General features: G+C 38.6%; 1 protein-coding gene across 4 annotated transcripts in view; it reads right to left on the bottom strand.

The window, feature by feature from the left end:
* LOC105464743 (phosphorylase kinase regulatory subunit alpha 1) overlaps positions 1-19,498 on the bottom strand; it is a 130,686-nt gene that overhangs the window by 69,230 nt on the left and 41,958 nt on the right. For all 4 annotated transcript variants that reach the window (XM_011712795.3, XM_011712796.3, XM_011712798.3 and 1 more), the window contains exons 8-13: positions 18,523-18,669; positions 9,759-9,812; positions 8,293-8,415; positions 5,908-6,003; positions 5,016-5,123; positions 2,852-2,930 (exon numbers count right to left, since the gene is read on the bottom strand). In XM_011712795.3, the coding sequence (XP_011711097.1) occupies positions 2,852-2,930; positions 5,016-5,123; positions 5,908-6,003; positions 8,293-8,415; positions 9,759-9,812; positions 18,523-18,669 (607 nt within the window). The remainder of the gene's footprint in view (positions 1-2,851; positions 2,931-5,015; positions 5,124-5,907; positions 6,004-8,292; positions 8,416-9,758; positions 9,813-18,522; positions 18,670-19,498) is intronic.

Here is a 19,498-nt window from a genome sequence, read left to right as displayed (position 1 = left end):
AGAGAAGAGGAGAAGCGGACTTAGAATATAACCTTGGAAAATGCCAACATAAAAGACATGGGCAAATGAAGAAAAGCCTGGGGTGAAGTGGAGGAGTTCTTACATCATGACTTATATTTTCTGTATGGTATAGGAGGTGAGATCATCTTCTGGGAGTGAGGGAAGAAGCAAGAAGGTGGAAAGAGGGAAAAGGGAAAAGGTTGGAATAGGAGGAGGCTGAGGAACAGAAATAAATATTTAGAGAAGCAAGAGCAGTGGGCTAAGGACAGAATTCTCAGAAATACCAATAGTTAGGGGGCAAAGAAGAAGAGGAAGACCAGAATGAGACAGAAATGTGCTTAATCTAGGTTGAAGGAGATTCAAGAGATTATGGCATCGTAGAAGACATGGGATACAGATTAAATACTCCAGTAAGATGCAGATTAAAAAGTACCTACCAAATTTGGCAATACAAAGGTCACTGGTAATTTAAGCAAGATTGTTTTCATAGTAGTAAGCCAGACTATAAAATACTGCAGAATAAAGGGAATATAAAAAAGCAGAAGTTTGGATGAGAAAGAAAGAAGCTATATAGTGTAACTAGAGGGAGATGAACATGTCAGTAGACTAAACAAAATAGAACCAACAGAACGGGAGAGTTTGAGGATTCCAGGAAAGAGCAAGTTTCTAGAGAAGGCCGGGGAAGAAGATAATGATCAAACATCAGAAGGAAGACTTGTCCTTGAATAGGAGAAGAAACCCTTTTTCTGAGATTGCAGAAAATGAGGCAAGGATAGGTAAGACTGTAGGGGTGGGGAGGGCTGAGACACTGACAAAGATCAGAATATTATCAGGCATGAAGCAGCAGGCCAAGAATTAGGCTGAAAAAAGAGGTGGGGATTGAAAACAGAGAAGGTGTGGAATAGTGGTTGAGAAGTATGAAAATGCTGACTTATTAATAACAACAAGGATGAACAGGCGGCACTGTAAACCTAGCTGAGCTGGAGACCATGATTTCCAGTGCCACCACTCTGCTCATTTGTGTTTTTTTTTTCCCCAATAGCTTTTTAGCAGGCCAGGTATAGGACCAGAAAATGCAGACTGTAACACTGACCTAGGGCTGTGATTTTTCTAGTGGGTGTAATAGAAGAATGGTGCATTGGTGACTGGGAGATTTAGATGCACAACATGAGGTAGAAAAGGGTAAACTAGGGGAAAATAGAAACAAGGGTAATGGGAAGAAAAAGAAAGTTGAAATAAAGTTATGACTATGATCACAGAGTAGAATATTGGAATTTCAGATATCTGAAGTGAAAGAGCCCTAAAGTTTGGTCCTTTGAGTGGACGGCTAAAAATATAGGTAGAAGGCAAGGTCACTAGAGTTATGGATATCCAGAACTTTGAGACTGAAGTGTTAGACTGCACTGACATCAATGCTAAAGTCTAGTTCTATGGCAGGATTTGGAGAGGAAGAGGAAGGCTGTAGCCAAGCCTCAAAGTCTTCAAAGAATGAATTAGAGCAACCAGGAGATCAACACAGACAGGTGGAATAAACCTCAAAGGAGAACAAGATCTCTCATGGGAAGGGAGAGTAATGACTTTTATATAATGTTTGCTATATACGTTGTTAAGCAAGAACTACCTGTATGACCACATGGGATGCCAAGTATAAGAAAATTTAGAAAACGCACGAGATTATTTTCCATATAGAGCCAACCCCAAAGTCAAGTGATTGGAGACATTTCAAAGGAGTTTCACAACACCACATTGGATTGTGATGTGAGAGTAAAAAATTACCTCAAGTCTTCTACTCTAAGAGACTAGAATAATGGTGATATCATTGAGAGAAATAAGAAAGGTAGAAGGATTTGCATTTCTTAGGAGAGGAAAAGGTTGGGATGGAGACAAAAGAGGTCAGTTTTGTGTTTGAAGTGTAAATGGTAGAGAGGTTTTATAGATATTGGGACTAGAATTCTTAACATGTTTATAGAACTCAGCCTAGTGTTTTGCAGAAAGTAGATGTCCCAAATTTAAGTAGATTGTTAGGAATAAAAACAAAGGTTTGGAGTATTCTCCAAAGAGGTAATAGTTGGGGCCATGGAAGCAAATTTACGATGAAGGAGGCAGGCTTAGCTAACTAATACAGAGTATAAATACAGAAAGACAAGAGTATAAGATTAAGTGCAGCTGGGCACGGTGGTGCACGCCTGTAATCCCAGCACTTTGGGAGGCCGAGGCAGGCAGATCACGAGGTCAGGAGTTCAAGACCAGCCTGACCAACATGGTGAAATCCCGTTTCTACTAAAAATACAAAAATTAGCTGGGGGTGGTGGTACACGACTGTGATCCCAGATACTCAGGAAGCTGAGGCAGGAGAATTGCTTGAACCCAGGAGGTGGAGGTTGCAGTGAGCCGAGATTGTGCCATTGCATTCCAGCCTGGGTGACAGAGCGAGACTCCATCTCAAAAAAAAAAAAAAAAAAAAAAAAAACTAGTGCAGAACCATTAGAAGGATACATAAAGAAAGAAGTATAGTAGAAATAGCACAGAAGGAGTGGTCAGAGAAAAAGCAGAGATAACCAGGAGGCTAAAATGTTATGACAATGAACAGAAAATAATTTCCAGACATAAGGAGTGGTTAAGAGTGTCAAATAATATTTTGGAGTCCCCTGACATAGCACGTCATTCATTTGTTTATTATTAAGATTACCAGCATTTTGAAACCAAACTGTATCAAGTTCATTATATACTTTTTGAATCCTAATAAAGTGTAAGATATAGAATAAAGTCATAATTTACTAGCCTAAAGATCTCTACCCCTAACCAGACCTTTAATATGTAAGTTTCTTCCACTGGGAGTAAGAATACATACCTTGAACCACAACATCTGGCTTTGGTACAGTAGAAAACCTGCGATTCAGGGGATCAATTTCTCCAGGGGCTAAAAATCCCTAAAGAAAAACCATAAAAAGACAGATTATTAAGTCTCAAAAGAGAAGCTAATATTTGAGGGAAAACAACATCCCTATGCCCATAACCTTGCACCATAACATTCAAGAGACAGGTGTAGAAAGGAAACAAATACCTTCACTGTATGAAAATGTTTGAACTCCCAGATTCACACCAAAATTCATTTTATCTAGAGTTAATTTCTATTGGCTACCACAAATCCTTTTTTAGGTAGGGTATAAATATGTATGGTATAATTTTTTTTTTTTTTTTGAGACAGGGTCTTTCTCTGTCACTCAAGCTGGAGTGCAGTGGTGCAATCATGGCTCACTGCAGTTATGACCGCCTGGGTTCACGTAATCCTCCCACTTCAGCCTCCCAAGTAGCTAGGACTACAGGTGTGTGCCACCACGCCTGGCTAATTAGTTTATTCACGGAGACAAGGCCTCACTTATGTTGCCCAGGCTGGTCTCAAACTCTTGGACTCAAGCAAACCTCCCACTTTGGCCTCCCAAAGTGGTGGGGTTATAAGCATGAGCCACTGCACTCAGCTGGGTATAAATTATAAATAAACAGAATGTTTTCTGGTTATTCCTCTATCTTCTCTGGATATACGTATGATTAGACGATTAGATCACAAAGCTTATCAGTAATTTAAGCCATTAGTCCTGCTGTATTCTCATTTGTTCATGTATCTGCTATGCCTTCCGTACATCAGAAATCTTTTGACTTGAGTTTCTGCCCTTTATGAAATGGGATGAACTTGCCTATTTTTTCCTCAAGAATACAAATCACTGGCCGGGCGCGGTGGCTCATGCCTATAATCCCAGCACTTTGGGAGGCTGAGGTGGGCGGATCACCTGAGGTTGGACGTTCGAGACCAGCCTGACCAACATGGAGAAATCCCATCTCTATTAAAAATACAAAATTAGCCAGGCATGGTGGTGCATGCATGTAATCCCAGCTACTCGGGAGGCCAAGGCAGGAGAACCATTTGAACCTGGGAGGCGGAGGTTGTGGTGAGCCAAGATCGCGCCATTGCGCTCCAGCTTGGGCAACAAGAGTGAAACTTCGTCTCAAAAAATAAAATAAATTAAAATAAATTTTAAAAAAGAAAAAAAAAAGAATACCAATCACTGTGGCATTCTTTTTATCAATGCATTTATTTTATTTTAATTGAATGACAAAGTTTCCAGGTAAGGATTATTTAAACAAACCATTCTGCCCACTTTTGCTGGATTCATTTAGTAATGTCGACTAAGAGTAATCAAACAGCCATGGTCACAGACACACAAGAAAAATGAACAAAACAGCTGCAAAAATCAGTGGTTATACATAAACAGGCCAAAGAGTCTATCTCAGATAGGATAGTTAAGTCCCACTCTTGATCCTCTAGGAGCCTGGGTTATATCTTATCAAAATAACATAGAGTGGGGAAGTAGACTTGCCAGATGATATGAAAATCTTCTGAGAAACAGAATGCCTCTGTGCAGGCTCAAAATGTCACAAAGAAGGTGGACACAAAGTCAGAAACTCCCAAATGCCTCATTAAGGGCAATCTCAACAGAATCTGATATAAGGAGCATTTAGAGAGCCCCTTAACAAAAAACAAACAAAGGTAAAAACCCAAGCAAACAAAAAAAAGCCACGATGTTCCTAATCACTTATCATGGCACCTAAAAATATCAGTTAATTCAGTTAAGGAATGAAGCATTATGTTGCTTGGAAACATTAGCACTTAATCCATTATCAGTAATTAACTAGCTAAGCACAAATGCATCTGTTAGTCACCAGGCAGGGCACTGAGGGGAGTTTTGAAAGGGATAGATCTGGGGCCTGAGCAGCTCCAAATACAGTGCCAAAGTAGGGAGTCCTGGGCAGCATGAGGGACATGGTTGCCAGGGAGCAAGAGCTTTTAGTGAGGGTTGGCTATGCTCCCTACTCTGAAAATCTGGAGGAAAACTATAATTAACGCAAAGTGCAAAAGGCAGAAGACATCCTTCAGATTTAATGAGCTACTTAAAAATCTGATTATTATGGTGACTTAAGGCAGAAATAAGTGGGACAGCCTTGAAGATTCCTCTTACCTCTGCCATCAAGCTTCCTAAAATATATAGAGACTGACCCCACATGTGAGGTAATTTCCCCATGGGGACTCGGTCCACAGTGTGAGGATTCTGATATTCTTCATCGACCTAAAAGAAAAGATGAAGAGGCCAGATGAGGAATAATAGAAGGTTTAAGATACTGGACAATAAAAAGGCAGACTGGATTGTAATTTATACCCTATATAGCTACATATGCAATGCACTGAAAAGTGAAGCACTATTACTATAATCTAGGGCAGTGCTCCTCAACTGTGATGTGCATACAGATAACCTGAGGATCTTGTTAAAATGCAGATTCTGATTGAGTGGGGATGAGGTAGGGCCTGAAATCTATTTCTAACAAGCTCTCAGGTGGTGCTGCTGATGTTGCTGGGAGCTTATTCTACTCATTCTCACCGGAATGGAAGACTATTCTCTCCCATGTCTAATGCTCTTTTGCAGTGGAGAAGAGGAACAATGTTACACCCGACTGGCATTTTGGGGAAATGACAGTCTGAAAACAAGACATATTCATTTTCCAAGCCTGACCTATTAAAACAGTCCTGGATTCCTGGCCTAAAAGCAGAGAATACCAAATCTTGAAAGTCCACGCAGAACATCATCCTAGTTTTTACTAGTGATCTCTACATCATTCTCAAGATTTAGGTTTGGTCTTGTCCTTGTCTCACTGTGCAACAGTACCATCATTGAGACTGTTTCAAAATTTTTATTTTTAAAGGAATAAAATCATACTTATGTTGTCCTATACCTAAAGACAAGCTTTCAGAACAATAAAATAAGATTAAAAATTATTTGACTCAAATGAGGTAGTCTTATCAAGGTACTGCCCCTCTTCTCTATCAGCTATATGTTACGGCACTGTCTGACTCACCCTGTCAGGAGGAACACTGTACAGCTCTGGCAGAAGTGGGACTCCATTTTTGCCCTTGATGAGGACTGCTTCAAGAGCCTCTCTATACTCTTGAACCTGCAGATAAAAGAAAGGCAGGAAAAAAAAGACTTATAGAGAGTCCCTTTGGGGACCCAGGAGAAGACTGTAGCCAAAGAAGGTCACATTGCAAAGAAGCTAATTCACCCAGTAAAATAGAAAGGAAAGGGTATTTACTAAATGCTCGTTATAGGCCAAATATTATGCTAGGAGTTTTGCATACTTTAATGCATTTAACTTTAAAAACTATCCTAGGAACTATGTGTAATTAAGGCCTTTTTACAGGGAAATTGTCTCAAAGAGGTTGTAAATTTGTGGAAGATCAGAGCAAGTACACAGTTGAGTCCAGGGTGTAGCCATGGCAGTCTGCTTCCAAAGGCCTGTCTCGTTCCACTATGTATTTCTTAAGTATAGCTTCTAGATTTGAGGATGTATTGTCTTAAAACTGCATTTTTACCTGCCAAATTAGGTTCTATTATGGTCAAGTTTATGTTCTGTGCTTAACCATTTGCTAAAGCTTAGCAATATATAAAATGTAAAAAAACAAAACAAAAAACAAAAAACCAAAACTGTAATTTATGATGGAAAAAATAATATAGTCAGTTCTGCTATAATACTTTGTAAACAAACTTGTTCCAATGCTTCCCATATATTGGGGGAAAATTTGAGTATAACATGAATTTCATGTTTGGTTATGCACAATTTCATACTGAGAATGTACTCAGCTGAACTGGACCATGTAAGAATACACAAAACACACATGCATACATCTCAGGAGAACAATGAACTGTACCCATTCACATATGTTGTTACTCCTTTCTGTCCAATTTCAGGTAACACTCCTTTCGCCACTACTGAACTTACAAGCTGCAGTCCTCTGATGGCCACCCTGGATATGCAGCCACATGCTTTCCCCTCTCTTCAGTTTTCTACCTCTTTCCTCTCAGCCTTTAAAAAAAATTTTCCCCTCTGTTTTATGCTCTTTTTCTCTGTTTTCTCTCACTCTTTTTAATCCCACTTTTGTTCTCTTCCTCTTGCACATTCTGTAGTGGGCATGAGAGCTAGGTGGGTGAGCTGGTGAGAACTTGCGTACACACTTGCACAAGCAAACTTTGGGTCTTTTTTAAGGTGAAAGTACCGTAACTATTGTGGTATTTAGGTATTTCTTTACTATTTACCATGTATAAAGCCATGATACTATTATTTTTATTAGGTTCCTATCATTTTGTATGTGTTACATTTTATGTGCTGCACTCCTTACCCCATTTTCTCACAAGCCCTGTAGTTTTTATTTCTTAAATATGCATAGCATGGTGATTTTTAAAGAATGCATATGGTCTGGGTGTGGTGGCTCATGCCTGTAATCCCAGCACTTTGAGAGGCTGAGGCAGGAGGGATAGCTTGAGCCCAGGAGTTTGAGACCAGCCTGGGCAACAAAGCGAGGCCCGTCTCTACAACAAACAAACAAACAAACAAACATAGCTGAATGTGGTGGCAGGTGCCTATAGTCCAAGTGACTCAGGGGGCTGAGATGGGAGGACTGCTTGAGCCCAGGAGATCGAAGCTGCAGTGAGCCATGATCACGCCACTACACTACAGTCTGGGCAACAGAGTGAGAGACCCTGTCTCAAAAACAACAACAACAAAAAGATTGCATATGTATCATTATAGCAGAACTGACTGTACGTTGCATTTACAGTATGTCTTTATCTGTGAAATTCAAAGACTTTTAGGAATATATTCTTTAATGAATGGTGAAAAACTATTTTCATTATGTACAGAGAAACTGAAGAAGTCAATGACAATAGTTGGGCACTAAATGGTCAGGAGTGAAACCAAATTTTTTTAAAAAAGAAGAAAAAGGCCGGGCGCAGTGGCTCAAGCCTGTAATCCCAGCACTTTGGGAGGCTGAGACGGGCGGATCACGAGGTCAGGAGATCGAGACCATCCTGGCTAACATGGTGAAACCCCGTCTCTACTAAAAAATACAAAAAACTAGCCGGGCGAGGTGGCGGGCGCCTGTAGTCCCAGCTACTTGGGAGGCTGAGGCAGGAGAATGGCGTGAACCCGGGAGGCGGAGCTTGCTGAGATCGTGCCACTGCACTCCAGCCTGGGCGACAGAGCGAAACTCTGTCTCAAAAAAAAAAAAAGAAGAAAAAAATAATCCAGGTCTTTTAACTCTTAGTGCCCTCAGCTAGTAGCCTGTAGGGAACAACTGTCTCTCCTCTATTAGGAAGACTTCCATCTGGACACAGGGTTGGTATACTATTAGCTGTAAGAAGATATAACAAGAACATCCAGCTGAAAACTCTTTCCCTAGCTTATTACCTGTTCTGCATTGCCACTGAAGACCCCATCAAGAATAAAGTATGTCCAGAACAATGGCCATTCACACTCAATGTTTTCAAATAGCTTCAGCTCAGCTGGTTCATAGTACAGACGATTGGGATCCTAGTAAAAACACAATAAAGTCTGTCATCACTCAGAGGTTAGATGTATATCTTTAGTTCAGAGGTATTATAACATGGGCTTTCATTACTGATTGTTTTAGAGGAGTTCAGGAAGGCAGAGCATGTGCATACTCCCTTCCCTTAGCAAGTACTCTATGATGCGACTTCTAACTAGTGGAATTGGGATAGCAATGATATCACAAGAGGGTGTATGAAGAAATAAGATTGGTTTGCAATAAAGTTGAGTTTGGTTTTATATTTGTTAAGTTTTATGTAGTAGTAGGACATACAAATAGAAATGTTTAGAAGAGCAACTAGAGATGAGGGTTTGGGAATCATCTTCATAGAGGTGATTATGAAGTACAAGTTACAGCTGAGCTTTGTGAAATAGTACTAAATAAAATGAGCAAACTGCTTAAGAATGGAATCTTGGTAAACCCTCAGAGTGGGGCAAGGGAATAACAGAAAGAGAAGAATCAGGATAGTGTAGTGGGAAAATTAAAACAGGAAAAGAATTTCAAGAGAATTTAGGACTAGGTAAAAAGTGAGGTACTATAGAGAAGTCAAGGAGAATAAGGATTCAGAGAAGGCTATTGGATTGGTCATTTAAGAGCTTATGATGATGTTTCAGAACATATAAGTTTAGTACACTAATAGGGGAAGAAGTCAAATTCAAGGCTAAAAAATAAAGTGGAAGAGAGGAAGTAGACCAGAAGAGTTTGAGCTCGATGATTTTTAAAAATCCATAATGTCTCTCAACCATCAAATCTAAGCTTTAAACAATGTTTCCATTACCAGTGAAAGTGATTCATATTGACTGTTCAATCCCTTTAATAATCCTGAATTTTTCTCATTTATATTTCCAAGATGAACTTTTGACTCGTTGAATAAAAGAAACTTACCTTTTCAAAATCTAGCACTGTTTAGAACTAACCAACTACAAGAGGTGGAATGTGGGGCCAGAAAGATCTCCTGATGGAAAGATTTTTCCCTTTGTAATTGTTAAATATTTTGGGAGAGACACTTTGAGACCATGCAAATACCATTTCTGCATAAGTTTTCATCCACTGATTTTATCATGTATCAGTAGTTCTTTCTTGAAACTAACCAACACAAGAGGTAGAAGGACTACACCTTCCTCTATTTTACTTAATCCAGAAAGGCCTACAAATTGAGAACTTGGCAGCTAAGCCAAGTTCAACAAATATAGCAAACATCAGTTATTATAATACTACTTAGTGATCTCTATAAGTACCATCGGTGAGGTAAATGTTTTCTCTGAATGAGGCTGCAGGTAGAAGTGGCCTTTCTACCTTGGGTTCATTTTGGAGAAAAGAAACCTACCTCTTTAGGAGTTTTATATCCATCTCGCAGAAAGCGACAGCAACCATAACGACCCTGGGAATGCAAAGAAAAAGGATCAGCAGCTTGTACACTGGTACGGCCATGTAATTAATCAGAAATACATCCTTGTAACATCTCTATGTACCACCAACCTATCACCGATAAAGACACAATGCTTAAAACCAAAAAACCTGAAATCAATCCAGCAGCAGAAACAGATTTCAGCAGTGTGATTTCAAGTGAAGGCAAAATGACAGGCTCTTCACTAAAGCAGTGTTCCTAACAGTATCTTCTCTATGGCTATCCACCTAGGGTAAGTCTGTGACAGCCTAATTACTAATCTATGTGGTCCCATTCATAAGACACATACAGCTCATAAGACTCCATAAGCTTTTTTAAAAAACACATATTTTTTAAATTTTGAGACAATTTTAGATTTACAGAAGAGTTGCAAAAACAGTACAGAGAATCCCAGTATTCCTATCAACCACCATTCTGTTATATTCACATCTTATATAACCATAGAAATTTGCCAAAACTGAAAAATTAACCTTGGTGGCTAGGTGTGGTGGCTCATGCCTGTAACCCCAACACTTTTGGAGGCTGAGGCGGGTGGCACCTGAGGTCAGGAGTTTGAGACCAGCCTGGCCAACGTCGTGAAACCCTATCTTTACAAAAAAATTTAAAAATTAGCCAGGCGTGGTGGCACGTGACTGTAGTCCCTGTTATTCAAGAGACTGAGGTGGGAGACTCACTTGAACCTGGAAGGCAGAGGTTGCAGTGAGCCGAGATCGTGCCACTATACTCCAGTCTGGGTGACAGAGTGAGACTTTGTGTCAAAAAAAAATTTTTTTTAAATTAACTTTGGCACGATACTATTAACCAAAGCACATAACTTATTTGGATTTCATCAGTTGTCCTTTTTTCTGTTCTAGGACCCAATTCAGGACCCCATATTGCATTCAGTTATCATGTCTCCTTAGTGTCCTCCAATCTATGACACTTCCTCAGTCCTTCCTTGTTTTTAATGACCTTGACACTTTTGAAGAGTGTTCATCAGTTATTTTGTAGAATGTCCCTCGATTTGGTTTTGTTTGATGTTTTCTCATGATCAGATTAAGGTTATGCATATTGGGAAGGATACCACAGAGGTGATGTGCCCTTCTCAGTGCATTGTATGAGAGAGTACATGATGTCAATATATCCTATTACTGGTGATGTTAACCCTGATCACTTGGTTAAAGTGGTGTCTGCTGAATTTCTCCACTGTAATTTTCCATTTGTAACTATTAAATATTTTGGGGGAGATACTGTGAGACTATTTGAATGTCCTCTTTCTGCTTAAGCTTTTGTCTACTGATTTTAGCATTCATCAGTTGATCTCTCCTGAAATAATTATTACTCTAGTGTTTGTCTAATGGCAATTTTGTATTTCCTTTATTCCTTTAGCATTTATTAACTGACATTCTCCCATTAAGGAGATTTGTCTTCTTTCCTATATATTCATTTTTCAGTTATTTATTTAACTGAAATAACTGAAAAATGGACTTATGGATATTTCATTTATTCTCTGGGTTATAATCCAATACTATGATAGTTCTTTTGTTGTTCAATTTTTTTCTGCTTTGGCCATTAGAAGAACTTTTCCGTTGGTTCCTGTGTCCCTTTGACATGTTCCATACTTTTCTGAGTACCACTTTATTTTCTAGAACCGTATGATACTCCAGGCTCCTCCTGTATCCTCCCTGCCCCAGTCAAATCAACCACTTCTCCAAGGAGCCCTGAGTCCTTTCATTGAGAATGACATTTAGAAACCAAAATTTGGACACTAGGTGTACTCATTGCCTCTGGGCCCTCTCAGTGGAAAAAGTTAGGAAACACATATAGGAAGACACACATCCCTATATTAAACACACACACACACACACACACACACACACACACACACACACACACACACACTTCATACTGACACTACCTTCTCTAATCCGACATCAGAAGGTTCATTCTAGGCTTTTCCCATTCCCTGTGTGTAACAGCGAGAAACCTAGGTCTCGTTATCCACTATATCTACTACATATTTACTTATTTGGTCAACCTTACTGTACAGATAAAGTAGTTTCAGAATTGCCAACCAGTACCCCTTTGAGAAACAAATTTATCAACTAGAGCAGGGGTTGGCAAACTTTTTCATAGAGGACCAGTGAATATTTTAGATTGTGCAGACTATACAGCCTCTGTTGCAATTACTCAGATCTGCTGTTGTACCTTGAAAGCAGCCATGGACAATAAGTAAATACACCATGGTTGTGTTCCAATAAAACTCTATTTATCAAAACAGATGGCCAGCCCACAGGCTGTAACTTGCTAACCCCTGAACTGGAGTACAGTGTGTGTATACAGTTATTTTTGTCTTTAGGTTAGGCTTGCAGTATCTAGTCAAAACACTGTTTTCCAAGACTTAGGTCAGCTCCTTTCCTTTCCATACCCTTTAGTATGGTTACCTGATTCATCTGTAATGTAATTAGACTCATTTTTCAGTCTGAATTCCATCTTTCTTGACACGCCCTGGTTGATTCTTTAAATTTACTTCCTGTGGCATACAATTCCTTGGCTTTTGACAAACATATAGTCAGGTGTCCACTAGCATAAGTCCATAGAGAACCATTCCATCGCCCTCAAAATTCTCTAGTGCTGTATCTCTATAGACAATCTGTCCTCCCAACTTCTGGCAACTACTGATCTGTTTTCCTCCCTATAGTTTTGCCTTTTCTAAAGTGTCATGTAAATGGAATCAGGCAGTATGTAGTCTTTGGGGTTTGTCTTTTTTTCTCGTAGTAAAATGCATTTAAGAATCAACATAAGTGAAAATGCAGATGGCCAAAGTGATGAGAACAAGGAGGACTATACAATCCCAGATGAGTATAGAATTGGACCATATCAGCCCAATGTTCCTGTTGGTATAGACTATGTGAACCTAAAACAGGGTTTTACCGTAAGCTGTGTTCACTCTTTTATGCAAATGAAGAAGTTGCAAAGAATACTCATTGCAGCAGCCTTCCTCATTATGAGAAATTAAATAAATTTCTGAATAAATTGGCAGAAGAATGCAGACAGAAGAGGAAATTTAAGATGTGCAAGAAGATTTAAGGATTTCAAAGAAAATAATGGTTCTTTGTGTTTAATGTTAACCTTTTTAAAATACAATACTGACAGAAGAAAACTACTGTACTCTTTTGTTTTGGTGGAGAAATAATGTCTGTCATGTGTTAAGTGTTACAGCAAAAAAATACATACGATTAATGAATAGTTTTTCTTTTGTAGAAGTAATTTGTAGAGATTGACTTCGTAAGCTACTTAAGACAACTTGCACCACTAAGAAAAAAATGTAGAACCATTTGGGAAAATGAAATTTAGTAGTTCCAAGCTGCAAAGAAATGTCAATATTTGATTCCATTTAATAAAGAACAAAACCAATAGTATTTTTATTACTTTCATCAGAAACATTCCATGTTTTAACCTGAGCCTTGCAAACTTTTCATTTGGAGTTTGACCTTTTTTTGGTTGCATTTCATTTTTGGAGAACTTCATTAAAATGAGATTGGCAATTCAAATGCAGGTGCAGTTTTCTGTTAATGTCATGCTGTCATGCTGTTGTTTAGGTAATAAGAAATATTAAGTAATTGGCTTTAGATTTTGTAATTTTTTCCCTGAGTACCTGCTAGATTTCATATTCTAGTAGTCAATATATTTTCGGTGAAATGTAAAAATATTCCTATTCTCTTTGACCAGTACTAATTTTTGAGATCTTATTGCTTGTCACTTGAATCCCATAATTGTCGTACATCTCTGGTGTAAGCAACATTTGATTTCTGAAGTGTGTAGATCACCTCTTCATATTTTCAAGATGCAAATTTACATTTCTGCATCTTAAAAACAGTTTGGCCATAATCCTAGATGCACGCTTCTAATTCATGTACCTTGCACATGTGACTTTTGTGAACAGAAATTTGCATGTATAATCTGTGTTTACTTGTAACTTTCTGGTTATATACTGCTTATATCTGTGGATTCAAGTTACTGAAGTGAATACCAATAAAAAAAAGTCCTAGGCCATGTTCATTAGTTATACATGTTTGGAATGTACTGACAAAAAAAAAAAAAAAAAAAAAGAATCAACATAGAGCACGAGGGCCGACTAGAGGTGCCTGATGCCTGTCTTCCCCATAAAAAAGGACCAAAACAACTAATAGACAACTAAAATTCAAGTGGAGTGTCTGAGGGAGAGCACTGTGGTACAGCAAGTGACTGGCAAGAACCCTGTGAAGTGGAAAAGCTCAGGATGGCAGCATAGAGAGGGGAGTGAGGCATCCTGGCTCTGCTGCCCCATCTCCCCTATTAGGATTGGCTCAGAGACAGGAGGGACTTCCCCTTGCAGAGAAAAGGTAAGCAAAAGGCTCCCACCATCTGTCATTGCCAGCCCAGACACCTGCAGTCCTTACTATAGGAGAATCCTACCGTCCTCCCAAGTTCTGAGCCCAGTTTGGGGAGCTGCCTAGAATTCACACAGCTGCATTACTCCAGAGTGCAAGTACATGTTGTGCACTTCCTATTTCTCATGACCAAAGCTGCTGCAGCACAGTGCCATCTTGAAACTGGAGCTACTGCAGTAATGCAGTAGTTGGCCCCCCCTACTCTGGGGGCCAGTAGCCATTGTGCCTCTCCAACCTTGACTCCTTGCCATCATTTCACCAACCCCACACAGGTGGCTGCAGTGCCATGACCTCAGCTGCTTGAAGCCTGGCCCCAGGAATGGCCATGACTCTGGTCCTGCACAGTAGAAAGCCAACCCTGGAACAGACGAAACAAACAGCCTGACGGACCCATGTCCCTGATCAGAGAAACAGCCCAGTGGCCCCACCCCTGGCAAGCCAGTTCCCAATCCCACATCCCCAAGGAACTCAGCAGCCCTGCCCCTGGTGGGCAAACCAGTACCTGAACCACCTGACCTGCCATGTACCTATGACCTTGGCTAGAAAAAGAGCCTGGCAGCCCTGTCTCCTCATGCATGTGTACACCCCAGGCCTGGGAATCAGTCTGTTCAGGAGCCCATCCCCCAGCAAAACTACCCACTACACTCATAAACTCCTGCAGCCTAGGCCATCGAGGTACTCACAAACATCAATTATGTGGATTACAGCTCAAGAAACTGCAGAGACTATAATAACTGTGTCCACCTAGAACCAAAGCCAGTGTACCCTACCCAAACCAACAACTTAGGACCCATCTCCAGAAAAAAATCTTTCCCTGTCAAAGCTGCTCCATAAATTCGAAGAGGTACCTGCTCCACCAGATGTGCATATATCAATGCAGGGACACAAGAAACATGAAAAGGCAAGAAACATGATACCTCCAAAGGGACATAATAATTATCTAGTAACAGATCTCAAAGAAAAGGAAATTTATGAAATGCTATAAAAGAAACTCAAAATTATGATCTTAAGGAAACCCAGCAAGACATAAAAGGATAAAGATAGATAATCAGGAAAACAATTCATGATCTGATGAGAAGTTCAACAGAGATATTATTTAAAAAACAAATTTTAATGCAGAAGAATTCAATTAATGAAATAAAAAACACAATCGAGAGCTTCAACAGATGAGATCAAGCAGAAGAATTTCTGAACTTGGAGGCATATCTTTTGAAATAAACCAGGCATACAGAAAAAAAACCAAGAATGAAACAAGCCTATAGTACTTGCAGAACACCATAAAGCAAATGCATAATCACATTATGGAAGTTTTAGAAAGACAAGAGATGAGAAAATGTGCAGAAAACCTATTTGATGAAATAATAGCTGAAAAATTCCCAATTCTTGGGAAAAATATGGATATCCAGATCCAGGAAACTCAAAGGTTCCCAAATAGATTCAAACCAAAAAATGTTCTCTTAAAGGTACATTATAGTCAAAATGTCAAAAGTCAAAGATGAAGAGAAAATTTTAAAAACAGCAAGAGAAAAGCATAAGGTTACGTATAAGGGAAGCTTCATTAGACTAACAACAGATTTCTCAGTAGTAATCTCACAGGCTGGAAGAGAATGAGATGACATATTCTAAGTGCTGGGGAAAAAAAAAAAAAACCTGTCAGGCAAGAACACTATACCCAGAATTAGATAAACCTTACGAGAAATGCCTAAGGGAGTCCTACAACTGGAAGTGAAAGTATCATAACTATCATCATGAAAACACGCAAAAGTATAAAACTCACTAGTACAGCACATATAGAAAGGAGAAAGAGAAAGAGAAAGGAATCAAGCCTTACACTACAGAAAATCGCCAAACTGTAAAGATAAACAATAAGAGAGGAAGAAAGGAACAAAGGATATACAAAACAACCAGAAAACAATTAACAAAATAACAGGAGAAAGTCCTCATTTATCAATAATAACCTTGAATGTAAATAGATTAAATTTCTCAATTTAGACGTAGATTGGCTGAATGGATAAGAAAAACAAGACTCATGATGCCTACAAGAAAGTCACTTCACCTGTAAAGACACACACAGACTAAATTGGAAGGAATGGAAAAAGATGTTCCACGCAAATACAAACCAAAATCAAGCAGGAGTAGCTATACTTATATCAGATAAAATAGGTTTTAAGTTAAAAACAGTAAAAAGAGACAAAGAATGTCATTATATAATAATAAAAGGATCAATTCAGCAAGAGGTTATAATAATTGTAAATATATATGCACCTAACATTGGAGCATCCAGATATATGAACCAAATATTATTAGATCTAAAAGGAGAGTTAGACTCCAGTACAATAATAGTAGGAGACTTCAACATTCTACTCTTAGCATTAGATAGATCATTTATACAGAAAATCAACAAAGAAATACTAGATTTAAACTGCATTATAGACCAAATGGACCTAACAGACATTTACAGAGCATTTCATCCAACAGGTACAGAAAACACATCAGCACATGGAACATTCTCCAGGACTGATTATATATTAGGCGATAAAACATGTCTCAACAAACTTTTAAAAATTGAAATCATTATCAATTTTCTTTTCTGACTGCAATGAAAACTAAAAATCAATAACAAGAGAAACTTTTGAAACTGTACAGATACATAGAAATTAAACATGCTCCTCAATGAAGAAATTAAGAAAAAAACTTTAAAATTTCTTAAAATAAACAAAAATGGAAACATAACATCCCAAAACCTATGGGATACAGCAAAAGCAGTACTAAGAAGGAAGTTTATGGCAATCAATGCCTACATCAAAATAGTAGAAAGATTTGACATAAGGCTGGGCGCGGTGGCTCAAGCCTGTAATCCCAGCACTTTGGGAGGCCGAGACGGGCGGATCACGAGGTCAGGAGATCGATACCATCCTCTCTAACACGGTGAAACCCCGTCTCTACTAAAAAATACAAAAAACTAGCCGGGCGAGGTGGTGGGCGCCTGTAGTCCCAGCTACTCAGGAGGCTGAGGCAGGAGAGTGGCGTAAACCTGGGATGCGTAGCTTGCAGTGAGCCGAGATCGTGCCACTGCACTCCAGCCTGGGCGACAGCGAGACTCCGTCTCAAAAAAAAAAAAAAAAGATTTGACATAAACAACCTAATGATGCACCTCAAGGAATTAGAAAAGAACAAACAGAACCCCAAATTAATAGAAGGAAAGAAATAACAAAGACCAAAACAGAAACAAGTGAAATCAAGGCCAAAAAATACAAAAGATCAACAAAATGAAAAGTCTTTTAAATAAACAAAATTGGCAAACCATTAGCCAGACTAAGAATAAAAGACCCAAGTAAATAAAATCAGAAATAAAAAAGAGACATTATAACCGATACCCCATAAGTATGTGCCAAGAAATTGGAAGCCCTAGAGAAAACAGGTACATTTCTGGACACATACACCCAAACAAGATTGAACCAAGAAGAAACAGAAAACCTGAAAAGACGAATAACAAGTAATGGGATTGAATCAGTAATAAAATGTACTCCAATGAAGAAAAGTCCAGGAATGGATGGCTTTATTGCTGAGTTCTACCAAACTTTTAAAGAGCTAAAACCAAACTACTCCAATAAATTGAAGGGGAGGGACTTCTTCCAAACTCACTACAAGGCCAGCAGTACCCTGAAATCAAAACTGACGAGGACACAACAAGAACAGAAAACCCATGGGCCAATATCCCTGATGAACACAGATGCAAAAATCCTCAACAAAATATTATCAAAACAAATCCGATAGCATATCGAAAAGATTATACACCATGATTAAATCTGATCAAGTTGGTACCTTGTATTTTTTTATTGTTGAGCAGTATTCTACTGCATGCATATAGTGTAATTTGTTTATCCCTTCCTCTGTTGAAGGTTTTTTCCAGTTTTTGGCAATTATGAATAAAGCTGCTGTAAACATTTGTGTGCAGATTTTTTCGTGAGCGTAAGTTTTCATTTCTGTAGGGTAGATTTCTAGGATGACATAGTTGGGTTATAGGGAGAGTATATGACTAAATTTATAAGAAACTGCCAAACTGTTTTCTAAAGTGGGTGTGCCACCCTGCATTACTATCAGCAATGGCTGTAGAAGCTTTAACACTTTTAAAAGAAACTGTAAAGACAACTCAGAAAACTTAAAGGTTTCTTGAAATCACAGTCACAGGTCATACTTAAGGCCCTCAAAGGCACAATTTACCCTTAAAGTCACAGCCTTAAATAAAACAAAGGCACATATGGACATACCTGAAGCTTGGTGATGATTTCCTGTTTCGTGAGCTCTACCAACTGGCTATCCTCTACTGCAAAGGCAGGGAAAGAAACCACTGAGAGTAGACTAGCATCAACCTCTTTTGATGTTGAAGCACGGGGCAGTAGTGAATTCAGGATAGACTAAGAGAAAAGTAGTTAAGTTTATATAAAAGGATGTATTTCTTCTCCCTTTACCCCAATATCTTATCAACACACATGATATCACTTTTGAATATGTTTGACAGAATAGAACAGAATATTCTTTATCTATTTTAAGTAGGTTATTAAATACCTTGGCATTATAAAACTAATAGCTTTAGTTTCAAAAGATTTATGTAGAAGAGGACCATTCACAAGAAAATCTAGACATTACTCAATAGTTAGAACTTAGAAAACCAGCAATTTCTGTAAATCACCCCTTGTCTTAATTCTGCTCTCAATACTTCCCTATCCTGATTCTTAACCAGTTACTCATGGATAAGGAATATTCTAACATTATTATACCACCCACAGTGCTGTTGCTCCATTAGCAACTACTTAAGAATAAAGTCAAGAGAAAACATAGCTGCTGAGAAGCAGGATAGGGAAGGCTCAGCTCCTCTACTTCTGACATATTTTTTTTCTCTGGGAAATTTTATGTTTTTAAAATTGGAGATGAGTTTATATTCAATAGGACCCTATGGTATCTAATCAGGGTTTAAAGAAAAGGAGAAAATTCTTCATGCCAATGAGAAAAGCCTTAATCTTTCCATATGGAGAGTAATCCTAAACAAAATTGAAAATACATATTTGCCACTTAAAGTCTAATCTCCAAATATCTAAGCTTAGAGCCAACCAGGGACAAGAGAATGTTTCAGAAACACTAACAAGAATACTAAAAATCTATCATCTCTTGTTTTCTTTATATATTTAGAAAAGGAGATACTCAGAAAGAGAGACCATATCCTTTTGATATGACAGTGGTGGATAA

Source organism: Macaca nemestrina, chromosome X (genome assembly GCF_043159975.1).
Source record: "Macaca nemestrina isolate mMacNem1 chromosome X, mMacNem.hap1, whole genome shotgun sequence".
Classification (NCBI taxonomy): Eukaryota; Metazoa; Chordata; class Mammalia; order Primates; family Cercopithecidae; genus Macaca; species Macaca nemestrina.
This window is presented reverse-complemented; position numbering and strand designations above follow the sequence as displayed.